The 17,908-nt window shown below is 39.4% G+C and overlaps 1 protein-coding gene across 1 annotated transcript in view; it reads left to right on the top strand.

Annotated features, from left to right (window-relative positions):
- Positions 1-1,539: 1,539 nt before the first annotated feature.
- The window catches only part of xirp2a (xin actin binding repeat containing 2a), a 39,583-nt gene continuing 23,214 nt past the window's right edge, over positions 1,540-17,908 (top strand). The window contains exons 1-2 of the mRNA XM_088368761.1: positions 1,540-1,913; positions 14,293-14,404. Of these exons, the coding sequence (XP_088224887.1) occupies positions 1,719-1,913; positions 14,293-14,404 (307 nt within the window). The 5' untranslated portion in view covers positions 1,540-1,718. The remainder of the gene's footprint in view (positions 1,914-14,292; positions 14,405-17,908) is intronic.

The following is a 17,908-nucleotide window of genomic DNA, read 5'->3' on the forward strand; positions in this document are numbered from 1 at the left end:
AATGAATCGTAATGCAGGCAATCACATCAAAATCTATATTTAAAAAAAATCAAAGTCATGCAACTCATGTCATGTAGATAAATACAGTAGGGCTACTAGAACCAGCAGAGGGCAGCATTGGCCTCTAAATATAGTTTAGTCCCCCTCTATTGGTGAAATGGACACAACATAACATGTTTGTCACACTATACAGAATGTATACTGAAAGTTAACAATTATTCATCAATAAAATGTATTTTCTTTTACCCTTTGGGCGTTCAATGATATTTTCAGTGAGGCCCTGTAAATGTGATTTATTCTGACCACTATACCCTGGTATTTTACAAGCCACACTGAGGCCTTACCAAGGTGCCTCAAAATAGGGATCACATCTTGCCTTGAATATTTTCAACGGACTGCTATGTGAGTTTGAGAGTTTCTTTAAATAGACAAATTAGCACCTCGCTCAAGGATTTTCACTTTTAACTGCCTTACTGCTCCTATTGCACAACAATATTGCCAGATGTGGTCATACATATAAAGATTAATGAAAGAAGGAGTTGATGGCTGGTCGGGGGAGCAGATGCCACCTCTGTTTAAAGAACATTCCAGAGGCCCTTGAAGTCAAGTCAAACTACCAACTACACCCCAGTACACTACAAAGGACATAAAGAGGATAAAAACAAAACCAGAATGATGTGGAAGAGAAACATAAGTAAGCAGTATCAATGTGTTAGATCGAATTTTAGTCGGTTCCGATCACTTTTATAGGAGATAGTTTGAGAAACGCGTGGATGCAACGGCAACCCTAGTCAACCTCAGTTTGATGCAGGGTGCGCCCTATAATACAGTGGGCCTTATGGTGCGAAAAATACAGTATACCATTATTCACAACTGATCATTCTTTAAGATTAGGGGATTATCTGGATTGACTCGTGATTTCTTTCTATTTTCTTTATTCATGGCTCTGACTTTCAAGATTTTTCCATCTTACCACTTTTGCATGGCACCCTCACTTACTATGTATCATCAGAAGCAGCAGTTCCCTGCTCAACATATGACTTGATTCAAGTTTTAAACATTTTAAAAGTTAATTAATGACCACGGGGTGTTGGAAATCCCTGCAGTACATGATTGCGGCACTGGCAACCCTCCCTTTTAATGGCAAAAGGAAATAGTGACAGACAGGATGGGTGGTGCTCATCTGTTTACGGGAAGTGAGCCAGGTTTCCCTCGTGGTCAGGTGAATTCAATTTTTATGTGAAAAACATATTTTTTCTTTGTGGGGGAAAACAGAGTATAACTTGAATGTCATCTTGATTACAGACCTCCATCGATGTATAAGTGAAACAAATGTGGAGTTCATTTACTTGCTGGCTAGCAGGATAAAATGTGATAGTTTTCTCTTTGGTCGTCACCGTCCGTGCAACACATTTTTCTCTTTAAGGTTAATCGTATTGAATCAGAACAGCTTCTCTGCTCCGTTCTTTGCTCTGGCAGCTTCACTCTTTTTCCTTCTGTGTGAGTAATTACAGTGAAGATGAGGGGAAAAAAATTGGCCAACTTTCCCTTTCTCCTCCTCCTTCCAGCCTGCTCAACTTGTGTAGCTCCTCGCACAAAGAGGAATCCTGCAACAATCTTTCATTCACCTTCTCTTAGTCTTTCATCTTCTCACCCACGCGATACACGTCCTCGTCTGAAGGGAGAAGGAAGGTGGCGGATAGAGTTTCGTGAGTACAATGGAAATTCAATCAGGAAATGGAGAGGGGACTGCGAGCCCAGCGTCCTCAGGCATCCACTCGCAACGCCATCATGGGCTACAGGTAGAGACATTAGAAGATCCAGTTTTCAAAGAGGACCTGCAAGCTGCTAAGAGAATTGAAAGGTTTGACATCCCGCTTGACAGTCTGAAGAGGATGTTTGAGAAGTCCACCGTAAGTATAGAAACTCTTAAATTCCTTTATTCTTTCTTCCATTTGCCACTTTTTGCTTGTCAACAGAGCCTTGCCTTGTATTTTCCTGTGTCGTGTAGATTTCAACAAGGAAGCTGAAAAGAAATGTGAAAAATGCATGCAGAAGCCACAAGTAGCAGGCCAAACATCTGGTAGACAGATTACTGTGGGGAAATTACACACTTGGGAAATTTATCACCTCCCCATCATTTCTTTCTTTTAATTGTTTTTTTTATTTGTTATTGTACAAAAATTACAACTCCAAGTAATTGCCACACAGGAAACACTGAAAAGATAACAACCTTTTTCTTACCTACTCTCTAAATTCTTAGAAAATAATGTAGAAAGTTGTGACATACTTTAAAAAAGCATTGGTAGTTTAAGTATTGAAAAAGTTATTTGGACTTATTGTATTATTTGGTTGAATTGAATACCCATGTCTATATGAATACATGTCTCCTAATCCGTTTTTCCATCTCATCTGGCAACCTGAGAGGAAAGTCTCACTCATATTTTCCGAGTATCTAATGATGACTTTGAAAATCCCAGACGACCTACTTTTTGACCCATTGTGGTTATGAAATTTACTGCAGCAAGTTTTGGGATGATGGTGGATGGAAACTTCACCATGCTCCAAATCCTCTTCTCAATGCCAGAACACAATCCTGAGCCAGTGCATTATGGGGAACGTAGTCATGCCAGTCAGTGGCACAGCACAGACACACTAGTACAGTGCCATTGGATAGTGCCATTCAAAACCCTGTTATTTGAGACAGCTGTACGGTTCACAAGGATTTCAAAAATAACCCAGTAATTATACGTCGGCTGTAGCTGGACTCAGATCAAACATCTCTAAAAAGAGAGTGAACCAGGATCACTTGATGTCACATCTGGCAAATGAGGTATAAATACTCCACACAGATGATTTGAGCTAATGATCTGCATCAAAAACATAAAAGAGCCAGAATTGTGTATTTGGATGTTTTTTTTTTTTGTTCTCTTCAGTGGAGCAGAGAAAACTGATATTTGCTTTTAGCGTGTAGAATGACCCTGTTTTTGTCATTTGAACTTTTCTGGCAAAAGTAAAGCAGATAATTGGAGAGGTGTCGAGATATTTTTGGCTACACATGTGATATGAAGCATTCGAGTTAATAATACTTGCTTTAGAGGTTTGACCAAATGGACTGCAAATTGCCTGTGCCTCAGCCTTCAGGTCATTATTGAATTGCTTGCGGATACATTAGTGTGCTGTTTGTAATCTTTTTTTTCCCGATAACATCATTGTGTTAACATGTTCCATCTGTTTGATGTAATTTTTTTTCCTCAAGCGACTGTGTAGTTAGTTACATGAGAAAGGCTAAATCAGTCACAGAATTAGGTACACCTTCCATCTATGCATCAGTCCGTCCGTCCATCCATATAGTTGTATTGTATATTCGTTGGCTCTATGACTCCTTCCTACGGCAAATCTTAATATTTGATTTTTGCCAAATTTTTTTTCTTGCTGGTCCCCATTTCAATTATTCAAAGGATGTCATGTCATTGGTTGGGCAGATTGACACGCTCCTAAGTGGTCATAGAACTTATGTCCCCACTGTGGGAGTAAAGTCTGGTTCCATTAAGCCCGAGCGTACGATAATGGGCAGATTTATCTAAAGTGCAAAGAGCATGTTTTCTTTGCGAGATGTGCTTTGGTGGAGGCAGGCTTGTGTTTAGAGCATGCATGTGACCTTTTGATCATCGCTTTACACACAAGGAAGAATGCACACATGAAGATTTACATGCTTGGTACAGACTATGTCATCTCTTATCATGCCGGGTTCACCATGCACATACGCCACAACTGGAATGTACTCCTGTGCTGTATAATCACAACCGATTTAAGCACTGTATATATCCAGTATGAGACCATTTGAGTAAAGTATATCATAAATACCTCTTCCAAGTTCTTAAAACATTAACAATCTGACTAGTTTGATTGAAAGTCATGATATGTAATTCCATATTGTTGCACCTGCTCGGTGGGGCTGGTCCCAAGGCAAGTGTTTTAAATAAAAGTGGCTAAATGCATCTCACTGCTCTCATATGTATCTTTTGTTGTTTTATAGCTTGCAGAGCTGTTTTGTCCTTCAGAGTAGTGTAAATATAACTCTCAAATGACACACTACTCGTTCAAGGTTCCCATTTACTCATCAGATTACAATGATATTTTGTCTGCATTGCTTGATAGCATAATCCCAAACAACTGTATTGTACCGTTTATTTGCATTGTATTGGATAAATAACGCAATCCACATGATGTTCTGCACTGATGTATTGGCGGCTGTTGGCCAGCGGGTGGTAGTGTGGCATAATGTCATTTATAGGTTAGGATGTCATTGCTACCGATACCGTATTATCTCGGTTATTATCACCTGGAGGGTTTTACGTTTATAACCTTTATGAATATATGCATCAGTCCGTGAGATGATCACGATTTACATGTTAAATATCTCCTTCGGACATTATTGTTATGTTTGAAACAAAAATCTAATGGGGTGTCAATGTTTATGACAGATAGAGTAGATACCATAAAGAAAATTATTACGGGGATTTGTGTCACTTGATTCTTGATGTCCCAGCAAGGTAAGGTGACATCATGAGGAATAAATTTAGAGAGCAGAGCTGGTGGCTTGGAATGTTTTCTCAGCATAGGCCAACATGTTGCACAACTGAATTATATATCCTCACCACCACTTACACATAGGGCTCATTTAGTTTAGTTTTTCACGTTCCTGTTTGGCAATTGCAAGCTGTCTGCTTCTATGATTTTATTTTGAAGCCATTACATAGAGTAAATCCTCTCCCGTTAAACAGTTGTTTAGTCAAAACACACACGCAAAGAGGGGATCATGGGAAAATAGCCAATCCCTGAGGAAAGCCAAAAACCCATACACCAGCATTGTTGATTGCACTCAGTTAAGTAATCCGGACTCGATGTGGACGCTGTCATCTCCAACAAGTCTATTGAGCTAGTAAAATTTCCATTAACTTTTACCAGGCATCTCTGACATCTCGCTTTCACTGATTCGAATCTTTTAATGGGGTTGGCAGCGGGGCCATTGGATGCCAGTTGCAAATCTGCTGTGTGTTGATGACTTGTTGCTGCCCGCCTGGGCTCTGGCAATGGTTCCAGTGAGACTGTCAAATGTGGCACAGGAGTCATTTTCATAAACAAGCTATTGGCCTTCATTTGCTCTGTCTTGTTTTTGAGTGTGCTCTGTCAGAAATATGGGTCGAGGCCAGGTTCAGTCTACTCCTCAAACATATGGGCCTCTATTTTCCTAGATGTAGAACTGTTGACATATCATGATTTTCCTGCAGACTTGCTGCACCTTTTTGAGAAATTGTCTCTTATGCCCCAAGGTGGGCGGTCTAGTGTACGGAGTGTGGGGTGCATCCTTCGTATCTGAGCGGCGCCTTTGACAGTTTGATGGCACAACGTTGGCTAAACTATACCTGCTGGGACTAAATCCGGTGGAGTAGGTAGACTGGGTTTTTTGGGAGGGAAATGTAACATAGGCAGGCAGATTTTTAATTGAAATTGGATGTTTACCCCAACATAAAATATTAGAAATGATCATAATTCACTACAGGATGCATTATCGGGTGCCTCGGGGTGAAGCATAACATACATGTCCGTACGTCTACTGCCACAATAATTTTTCACATCTTACAAATACCGTACATATTTGCTGTGTCACCAATCGTTTGCATTAACAGTAGGTTAAGATGCAAGAGCTTATCATCTATCTATCCTTTTGTCAAGGCTCTTATCTTTCATCCCTGCCTGGCATCACATATAAAGAGAAGTTGTCTCCATGTTGAGATTTCCGATGAAAATGTTTGGCTTCTTATCTGCTGCTTATCTTATTGGACCTCATGAAAAGCAGACTGCGAAGCAGAGCTTAGATGTCCATTGAACAAGAGGTTTGACAAGACTGAGGAGCGACAGCTGTGCAAAAGCCTTGCGTTGTGCCTCTGTGCTCTGCATGGGACTGCAAATCCGGAGACGATGATCCACCATGTTCATGAAAGTAAAACGTGATCGTACTCACACACACACGCACTCTCACACACACACCCCCACATGCATGCACACATACACACAAACACACACATACTGAAGTCAAGAAGTACATCAACAGTGATGGTTTCTCCTTCTAGCATTGAACCAGAACTTTCCACATTCATTCTGGTCAACACATTGGGTCAACCTGGTAGCCATACTGGGTGTGGCTCAACCAGGCTCTCCTATAGGGTATCTAATTTTGTTTCATATTCAAGTCAGTGAAGTTACTTTCAAATATTTTGAGAAGAGAACACAGACCTTGTGTTGCATGGATAAGCACATTTAAAATGGATTTACAGACTGGAATAATCATAAATATCTCAATAAATTTACATATCTTCTGCACTTACCGTAGGCTATCTTAAAAAAAGGCCTTTGATGATGGTGACAGAGTGTGGCAGAATTGTTTCATCAGTGAAGGGAGATGATTTTTCTGACATGAGTTCAATCCCCAGCTGGATGTCTATTTTTGCCTTAATTCGAATGTCAATAGTTCAAAAATATCAATAATTTCACTCAACTTCATTCATACAGCACTGCACAACAGCAGCTTTAAGTGCTATTCAAGGACAATAATTAAAAGAGTAATGCAATCATAGATAACTATGTAAATGTTAAAATCTAAATATATTATGTAAATAATATAAATACATATTTCTGTAAGGCCCCTCCCGGTCTTTTGGCAAAAATTCCACCAGCCACCATTGAAACTACAATCAAAGAAAAGAGGTAAAATGACATCAGTTTACCACACTGAAATCGCATGCAACCAAAAATTAAGTACCTTTTTGCGGTTAAGCTTCAGTAAGAAGTTGTTGTGTCCGGTGTCAACCAATGTTAGTTCCTTGACCAGCCGTACACAGTTTTCGGAAGAGCTAAAAACAGAGCTACATCTCCAAGCCACATTGTAATACGTCATGTATAAATAGCAGTGCAAGTTGATGTGGCTGCTGATGCTCCCTGAACATCAAGATAGCATCAAGCATGATGAAAGAGAGTGAAATATGATTTATATTCTGAAAGGATGGAGCCAAAGCACTATTAAAAGCCAAGACTGCTATTTTATTGAAGACTATGGAAAACAAAGATGCACTAAAAAAATAATGCACTAGAAAATAATGGAATGTACGGATAGAAACGCTAGAATTCAAATGAAGTTCACATTTTAGCAAATTAATCATGAAACATTAACACACGCGCACACACGCACACACACAGGGCGCTTCTGGCGCAAATAACCTTTGGAATGACATTGAACTCATTGATCGGAACCCCGGTGTTTTTGTACTGCTTTGCAATGTGCTCCTGTTAAAAATGGAATCAGAGTGAGTCATCATTTGGTGCTGCCAACAGTTGTCAGTTGGTGGCCTCTGGAGGGTAATTACAGGAATTACTATATCCAAAGCCAACTGCTAGTCTGAGGATGTTTACATGTAGAGCCGATAAAAAGTTTAGGAATAATAATAAAACAAAGAAAAATGTCATGTTATACGTATTTGTATCACTTGGCTTTGCTTATATACCAGCAAAAATGGGGAATACTGATGGCACAGCAGGAGTTCAGATGGTTTAGGGTTCTTTGAGAGCCATGAATCAAAAACCTTTGCTTCAGCACTGCCTCCTACTGCTGATTGAAATTGACATCAGACTTGCATCAGGAATGTCACGTGACCAAACCCAAAAGACAGGTGAGATGTGACATTGCTCGGATGCATTAGTTGCAATTTGACTGTTGCCTCTGTCTAACTTTTATTTTTCAGTAAGCTACAAAAAATGCCCTTCAAACGTATTAAATTAGTTGGGCTTGTAATTTTTGAAGAGGTTCCCCAACGATGTAGCGTTTAATGGCATCAGAACTAATTGCTTTTCCATTTTTCATCCTCTCTAACTTCCGCCTTACTAATCAGTGCTAATTCGTGGTCCTCCATAATTGCCTGCTCTACTGTCCCTTCTCTCTCTCATTTTCCTCATTCATCAACTCCTCAGACTATCATAGTACTAGCCAAACGGCAAATATTTTTCTCTTCCGTTTAATTGTTCAAGCTCGCATACATGTCGTCATTCGTCTCTTGGTTGGCTTTTAAAGGTTTAAACTGTCAAGTTTCAAGCAAGTACCAAGTTACTGTGAAAAAAAATCTCATCAAGTTACATATATTTATTTTGATATTTCTATATACTAATGTTACTCAGGAAAAGGGTGGCATACTGTCGGCCTAACAGTTCAGAAATGAAGGGTTTGATTATGGCTCTGGCCTTTCTGTGTGAAGTTTTCTCTGTGTATTCCGGTTTCTTTCAAAACAATGTCGGACAACTGACCACTCCAAATTGTGTGATCGTGAGTGTGACTGGTTGTCTATGTGTGTCCTGCAATTGGCTGGCATTCAGTTTGGGTTCTATCAGTATAAAAATCCCCCATGTGGCTGAGCGATGCCTTCATTTGTGTGCTTTGCTGAAATTAGATATACATACGTTTTGGAATCCCATACCACATGTTGGTCTGTCTTTTATACTTTTTGCATCTTTTACTGAGCCTTAAATTTATATAATCCCTTCTTCATAGTTTCACTCCATTTCACAAGCTTTTCCCTCGTCTTATCACTCTTACTCAACTTTGTCTCCTCTGTGCCTATGTTTGTATAAGATTGTCTTGCAATTGCTGTGTTTATCCATAATGATGGCTAGCAGATTTGTGTTGTTGCATGAGAAAAAAAAATAGTATAAAAAATAGCAGTCTTTATTCTACTGAAGAGTACACACATGTCTTGCAAAGAGAGAAAGCAGATAATGAACAGTCCACAAACTGTGTGTATGTGGGGGCGGGGGGTAGGGGGGGGTAGTGTTGCATGAAAGCCTAGATGACCTTCAAAAGAAGAATGTATTGCATAATATCAACAGAAGGCATGTGCTACTCGTGAGATCTCATGATTAGCTTTGACGTCAGGGAGCTAGCAAAAATTACACAATAAATTAAGAATGAATAAAGTGATGTATAAAGTGATCCATCACTTGCTTGATCATCTGCTCATCTGCCATAACATTAGGTACATCTGCATCATCCATCCATCCATCCATCCATCCATCCATCCATCCATCCATCCATCCATCCATCCATCCATCCATCCATCCATCCATCCATCCATCAGTAAGCTACATCCATCCATCCATCCATCCATCCATCCATCCATCCATCCATCCATCCATCCATCCATCCATCCATCCATCCATCCATCCATTTTTTGAACCACTTATCCTTAGCCACCTCTAACTTCCCCCTTGACCCCCTGCCGGTGAAATAGGTGGTAAAAGATCATTTATTCATCTTGGACTTTCACCTTGGATTATTTTTATTGTCATCTATATGACATGGACTACTGGAATGAAGAACACTGGCTGAAGAAGGTTTGCCTGGTGCAGTGTGGGTTATGTTTGAGAGCTGCTGTGCCAGAAAAGCCATCAGGCACTTAGGCCAAAGAAATGTCACAGTGCTTGTGAGTGGTGTATGCTGCACGTGTTCCAGATGCAAGGTGCAATCTAATTTGAAATGATTTTCCCAAATTGTGAGTGACCTATTTTCTTGGCAGGCTCCCATGAGTCACTTACTGGCCACGGGAACCTGCATTACTCCGCAGACATAATCATTAAATGACATCTCTGAGGCATTACATTCCTTTGCAAAAATACCGAGATAATATGTGAATTACAAATTGAATGAGGGACTGGTTGCATATGAAACACTCAATTGAATATATACCAGGATGGAGAGATGGCAAAATGATAGATTAAACGCACATGTTTTGTGGTTTGATTGTTGTGCCACTGCATTTAATATTTATATGTTACATAGTTTTCCCGAGCTCATAAAACTATCGAAACAAAAAAATAAAGCATGCGCTGCAGCGGCAAAATTCTGCCTCCACATTTTGGCAGGCAGCCTCCTGCATGTGAGAGTACATGGGATCACAATTGTCATTGGTGGTGTTCATCTATGAGCTAGTTCTCCTGATAAATACATAGCCATAGATGTCTATTGCTAGCCTAGGGTAGTCAGTTTTTAACTTGAAAAGGTTTTGATCTTGACTGCACCGGAGGCGACAAATTAACTCCAGCACGCCTTCACTATGCCAGCTGTGGGCAGATCATTTTCACCGATAAGTGTCAGAACATTAAATCGGAATAAGGCTGATCAAGGAAGATTTTCTTCACGGGCAAAAATATCTATTTACATTGCAATAACTGCTGGTTGTTCTGAGGGAGAGGTGCATATATGGACAAATATATTGTTTCTCTCCGGAGCTTTATAAACCAGGCAATTGGAAAGTTCTGGATGATTGGATGATGATATGCAAAAAAACTCATGATTAGCTATCAGCACACTAATATTTCATGCTGAGCAGTGAAGTCGATTCAACCCTTAATACAGCTAGGCACAACTATGTTTGAAAATATTTCTAAATGTTTGAAGTGCTATTATAATATTTTGTCATTGTGGTATATTTTATATTATTTTGGGCAATTACTATTTTTTTTATCTCAAAGTTGGAGCCTGTTCCTCAGATGCCTGGCTGCCAACCAATCACAGGGCACATATAGACACACATATATTAAACCTTCAGTCTTTAATTGCCCCAGGAAACATGTTTTTGGAAGAAGGTAAAAGCCAGAACACCTGGAGAAACGTTGCACAAACAGCACGCAAAGTCCACATTATCTGCTTTCTCTCTTTGCAAGATCTGTGTGCTGTTCAGTGGAATAAGGGCTGCTTTATTTTTTTCTATATTTTGATTTCTTCTATTTTTTTTTCTCTTGCAACAGCACAAATCTGCCAGCTATAATTATAGGTAAACACAGCGATTGCAAGACCAACGAAGGCACAGACGACACAAAAGTTGAATAAGAGTGATGAGACAAGGGAAAGGCTGATGGAAAAAGTATAAAGGATAGATCAACATGCCGAGACGTGGCTACGTCTTGCCGATGTCATACTTTATTTGTGGATCAAAAGTTGTCATGACATTTCCCCATTTGCTGTCATGGTACCCTTCTGTTTTGGTATCACAAAAACTAAGTAAACAAAAGTTCTGCAGAAAAACAATCAAAACTGAGCTGTTGAAACCAGAAGTGAATTCATATAAAAAGGGACTCAAATTTAGCAGTGCTCCTGAATTGCAAGTTGAAGTCACTTTTTATTCAATACTTTCATGTTCTAGCACCCTTGCGCCCAGTAATATTTCTTGCAAAATCAAAATATTTCTAAGCCTTGACGAATTGCCAGGTTAAAAAGTAGAATAAGACACAGAACAAACAAGAGAGGACAAATGAATCAGATTAAGCAGAGAAAGTCGGAGCAAAGATTATTGGTAGAAAACGAAACTGATAGAGGTTGACACAAGACAAAAACGTAACGTTTCGGTCCGCGTGACGGTCGATCAGTCAATGTCTCCTTCTAATGGGCAGACACCAATGTGACGAATCCATGAAGGACACATGGCACAGAGTCATCTCTCCAGGCAATATTATGTGCACATCACTGTTACCATGGTTTCACTATTTCCCCAGTTGAATGGCCTTGCAGTTGGTTTATATCACAGGAAATGGTCCCAGATGGCCAGAATTGATTTCATTAGCTGAAATTCTTTTAAGTGGATCAAAATTTCCTTTCCCATGAATTGATTCTCCATTGTGAAGGTTTGCCATTGTTCAGACAGATTGCCATGATTTATTCTTACTGATTATTCCTTCTGTAAATGTGCTGGAGACCATTACCCATTCACCTTCACTGGCATGAGTGAGACCCTTTTAATTTTCTCCTCGTTCTTCCTCCACATGGGGACCAAAAAAGTACCCTATTTTCTGGACTATAAGGCGCACCTAGTAAAAACCTAAAATGTTCTCAAAAGCCGACCGTGTGCCATATTGTCCGGTGCGCCTTATATATGGACCAAATTCCTAAATTCAAACTGGCCAGAAGCATTGTGTCATGAAATCAATCATAAGTGGCCTGCTGACGACTATGAATCATGAATCAAAAAGACTATGGATCATTATTTTGTGATTATAAAGTAATTTGTTGCGTCTGAAGTTGAAATAAAAAAGATAAAATGGAGAATGATTTGATTTGGATTAAAAATCTGACATGATGCATTAATGGTGTGCCTTATAGTCTGGTGCGCCTTATATAAGGACAACATTTTAAAATGGGCCATTCAGTGAAGGTGCGCCTTATAGTCCGGAAAATACTGTACCGTAGATGCAAATATGTATAAAAATTTGCACACAACTGAAAAATGTCGGAGCGTTGCTGCTGGTACCACTACTCTGTTCCTTTGTTTTGGTTCAAAAGCGCCCATTGTGGACACGAATTCCGTATATTTTGTTGTGCCATATGTCATTCCTGTACCCAGTCCAAGTACCATTTCTAATATGTACTTGTTTTCAGTGAGTAACATCTGTGATTCCCTTCTGTTGTGAAGTCAAAGGCACATTTTGTGAAACATGAAGCACTGGGGAGTCAGTTAAAACCATGTGACGATGCTTAGTGCAGCTCAGTGAATTGAGTTTCATTCGAGGTGAGAGTCACTCGAGAAAGAGTCAGAATGACAGTGACAGAAAGGAGATGATTATGAACGCTCCATGATGGCTGTGAGTGTGTGATAGTTTGAGGGGGGATGCAAATGAGAACGTTTGGGAGATTTGCAGGTTTGACAACATTTTTTTTTTCTCAGAGTATTTTTTTTTTAAATAATTGGTTGACATCTAATAACTGCATGATTTTGCCACAGGCACCGTGTGCATTGCGTGACTAGAGTGGCTCCATGATGACGCCCTGCAATTCAAAGACCACTACGGGGAAAACATAATTTGCATAAAACAAACACCCATACATTTGCAAACACACACACACACACTCACACATACGCACACACTGAATTTGCAAATGGAAAAACATGTCGTGTAGGCTGACTTCTAAGTTGTGACAAAATGCTTGCGGAAGAAAAACATTTCACCAAGGACGCGTCCTCATTGACGTTTTTTATTCCTAACGTGGAGAATTAATGAAATACAGCGGGGTAGAATCTATTCATGTTCAACCAAGTGCACTTCCAGCCAATGGATATCGTGCTCATCCATATATTTACTTGTGCACTGTGCGTACACCAAATGAACAGCACTTTTTGTGATTGTAATTGCCAGCCAGTAAACCTGGATTCAAATCTGACTTTGTCAGAATGTCATTTCGACAACATGCACATTCCCTATGGATCAACCTATACAAGCAGACATGATTTTGTACAGCTGCTCTTCATCCACTCCATTTCATCTCTCCATCTGGTTTCCGCAAAGAAAGTGCTTCTGAGTTTCCAATTATATGTGGCTTTGGAATTCTGAAGTTTTGCCAGCAATTTTGTCAACTAACTTTAGATCTTACACTTGATTGGCTTTTGAGTCCAAAGCAAGCAGAAACACCACAATATTGGCTTCAGAAATTTAACGTACTCTATTTTTGTGCTCAGCGCCAGTCTAACAAAGTGCAGAGTAATTGTGCGAATGGTTTGATTTTGGAGACTTTTTATGACAAGCTAAGCAAATACCCCGATGCCTTGCCCAAACATACAGCCCTGATCATCCTAGATTTTGGTTAAATCCATTACTGGTTATTTCTCCACATAAACATGCCTGCACCTCTGAGATAAAGAAATCATGATCGACTGATCCCTCTCATAAATATTAATGTTTATTTCTACTAAATGGTGTCTTGAAATTGCAGAGCAAAGTTCTTGGTAGCATAGTAATGACGTTGCACTGATGATCTATCGAGAAATCTTATTCCTCGCCTCTTCTTATGGAATAGCATTTTGTTAAGGCTGCAGTTGTTTTTATTAAGTGCTTTAGAAATAAAGTTTAATTGAATAGAGGCACAATATCATGGACCGAAAATGTAGATACAAATTTAGTGTGAGAGAAAGTGAAAGACCCCCTCCATGATAATCTACTGGATTTTTCTTCTTCCACTCTCGAATGTTGCGTTATCCTTTTATTTTACGAATGAAACAAATTACCTGTGGATATGACTTTATAGCTTTTTTTTTTTTGAAATACATGGGTACTTTTTAAATACATGGGTAAAACAGCTGCTGTCCTGAGGTTCTGAGATGACCTGAGGTGTCACCGTTTGTTCAACACAGTAAAAAAAACAAAAGCGCAGGTGTTGTGATGTGACAGCTCTCCCCCTTTTGTTCTCTCTTTAACCAGGAAGTGACAAGCATCCATGCATCACCATCCAAACAAGCGACATCCAGATGTATTGTGCTGCCCGATCAACCACGAGATAAGCCAATGGCCTTTTGTCTGGATGAAAGTTTTTGTGAGTACTTTCAATGAAAATGTAATGTAAATGTGTGATGGGAGTTCCGGTGTTCTTCACAGGCTCTTTCAAATAACACATTTTGCTGTAGTACACGGAAAAAGGCATCTTGGGAACACTCGATTATTCTTGCCAGATAAGACTCCCGGCCAGGAACGCTTTTAATAAGGACACTTCACTCTCAAAAGATAACTAGTATGTCTTTTAGATGCTATGCCTTCAGACTGTGATAGCAACAGTGGAGAACTCGCCTGTAGTTTGTTTTCAGCTGATTGTGATAACGGTGTGTACACTAAACTGTGAGTGTGTATGTATGAGTGTGTGCAAGCACGTGTGTGTTTGTGCATGTGTTGGCCCAGTTAACTCACAACTCACTATTCAGTCTGCTTCAAAGTTCAATGCCCCTCGAGGTTGTACAATTGGGAATTTCACCAAAGGTTTGGGAAAAATACAGTACAAGTAGCACATTAAGCCACCACCATGTCAGCGTCATGCAAGACCTAGGCGAACCTCATGAGACCTTAGCTCAGCGAGGATAAACAAAGAGGCACGCACACTTTAAAACCATACTGCCCTTATAGCGTGTACACAACTTATGTAATACTTAGTATGTATAGTTGGCACTCCAATTGTTAACATTGCTTCTATTCCCAACTGCATAATGTCGATGTACGTATACTGTAGAGGACAGGAGTTAAAAGCAATCAATCGATAATAAATCGATTATCAAATTAATCGCCTCATATCTTAATAATTGAGTAGAGACATTTTTAACTAAGAGATTGTTTGAATCTTCTGATTTCAGGTTCTCAAAAGTAATAATTATCTGATTTCTCTATTCCGTGGTGAAATCTGATTGTTTGTGATTAATCAAAATAAGTTATCTGCAAACATCTGCTTTTCTTTGAAAAATTCCATTTGATATTCCACAAAAACATTTAGAAATAATCAGCCCAGCCCCCCTATGTAGGGAAGGGAAAAAAAATCTGATTGCACCTGCATTTTAATAAACATACCATCACGCAACAAACTCAGGTGTAATCAGGAAATGATTGAATTCATTCAATGCCCAAATAATCTGCCATGCATGTGGGCTGGCTGAATAAATTCATGCACTATTCAGTCAGGATAGCTCTGTGGGTGTGCGCCTCCAGTACAAAGGTGACGTGTTTTTTTTTTTGTTTTTTTTTTGTCAAACTATTTGAAAAAAAATCTCCCATGTTATTTTTATTCTTTTAATAACAACATTGCTTCTCATTGCATGTACAAAAGTTGTCCGTGCATTCCATAAACATCGATTTTATTTTACTTACACATACTAAATTTCAGTCATACGAATAAATTTAGAACCACTCTCTGATAAATGAGGCTCCAGGTGAGCAGTGGCTCATTTGCATGATATTGTGCCAGTCTTTCAAAACAATTTTCATCAAGGGAAAAATTGGAATGCCTTTATTTTTGAGTATTTTATCAAAAGCTTTTAATTGTAGATCTGCAGATCACAGCAGAAACACAAATGTACACACACAAGCAAACAAATTGGGAGCTTCACTATGCCAGTACACCTTTGGAACTCCACAAGGAATTTAAACCTGGAGCCGGCTGATGATCCTCTCCCGTCATGTTCTCCTGACCGCGTAGCGGCTTTTGTCGTCGCTGACAGGTTGTCACTGACGTCGCGTAATCTGCAGGGTCAAATGACTGACAGTGGCGGCAAGAGTTGTTCTCGAGTGGCAGGAGTCACGCTGGGGGACTTTTTTTCTCGCAAAGCCGTCAAGTTTAAATAAAGCACAGTGGTGCGGTAACTCTTCTTTAAACAGATGCAAAGCTCCCCCACAGATCCCCCTGCAACTGCTCTATATGAATCCTTGTTTACTTGTTACAACTACATGTGTCACTCACATGCTTCATAAAATAATTCAACACCAAAGCGCTGCCTCGAACAGAATAATGCATTTTGTTTTATTTTCTACCACATCCAGCATAATGGTACCTTAGAATAAGTTTTGGAAATGTTATTTTACAATTGTAACCCACCAGGGCATCTCTCATTGTGTTGTCAAAAGGGCTGTGACTTTAATTTTTTAATTACAATGAATTTATTACAAATAAATTTACATGTTAAAACAGGGGTCTCACTCATAGCCCACTGGGTATTTTCTTTTTTTGCACCTCCCTACTGGGCATCACAGTTGAATGTAAGCGTTTTTTTACCGTGTCGTTATGCTGGCGGCTTTACTTCCTTTTTTCAAAAATCACTTATGAGCTTCCATAGTACAGGCCAATGACAGCTTTCAGGGAAATATAAATCTGACGTGACGCCAAGAGGAATAAAAAGATCCCGCTACCCAGTCTCAATCACATCTTTTTCAAAACCTGTGCTGAAGAGTGAGGTTGCCGACGAGAACAGCCAATTTCAAGAAAAATGGGGGACAGATTTTTTTTGTTTGCACATAGGCACACTGACATATTTTCATTGCACAGGGAAAGTTCCAATGATCATGAAATTAGAAGTCAGTACTCAGCTCAACATGTACCAGGGGAGATGAGAGAGAAAATGAGGAACTATTAATTTTCTGAACGGCTATTAAAAAAGATCGAGAAGATTAAATTCATTGTACATTTTTTGGAATACTTGAACCAATTTTTTTTGTGGAATACACACACCAATCTCCAGGGGCCCCAACACAATTTGCGTATGAGACCCCTGTATTAAAAAAGGAACAAATTTTAATTCCATTTTGTGATTCAAACAATGCAGAACATTCCCACTGTGTCTTTATAAAGCTGGACATGTCAGAGCTTTTTTAATGGCTGCTAAAAGAAAGGAATCACCCACGTTATGACTAATCAAAGACAAATTTCATTAAAAGAAAAAAGAAACTAGGTGATGGAAGCGTTCTTTTGTGCAATTTGTAAGCGCTTGCATCCCCCCCACAGCGATTCAAATGTCAGAAGAATAGGTACATATGACCTTTCAAATGTGAGGTACCATAAATTGATTTCTGTTATTTGTTTATCATTCAAAAACATTAGCACAAGCATAAAAAAGAAGCTATTCTTTAGTTTTACTTTGGGTAGTTAGTGTAGGCTTTCATCAGGTATTCCATGGGAGTGCGTTTATTTTTCACTTTAGGAACAGGAAATCCATGTGCAATTTCAGTGGGATTATCAGCCGAGTGCAGCCTCTCCTCGAGGCCGATAACCGCACTTTTCTCTGGTCAATGGGCTGCCAACAACAGCTCACGGGATGGGCTCAAGTCAGTAAACACAAGTGATCACGGCTAATAATAGAGAAAATAGACATGAATAATTCATGTGAAATGGATTTAAGCTTGTATTGGGGGAAGGATAATGCACCAGAAAAAATGAATGAAAGGCTTTGGGTTGAGGTCAATGGTTTATGAAGGGATTCCTGCTTATGTTGTGGGCCAAGGCAACACAGGAGGGATAAAAGAAGAACTGTTTCAGTAAAATGTGTGCTTCTTTTATTTTGAAAGTTGT

Source organism: Syngnathus floridae, chromosome 2 (genome assembly GCF_059516105.1).
Source record: "Syngnathus floridae isolate MCC-2025c chromosome 2, RoL_Sflo_1.0, whole genome shotgun sequence".
NCBI lineage: Eukaryota > Metazoa > Chordata > Actinopteri > Syngnathiformes > Syngnathidae > Syngnathus > Syngnathus floridae.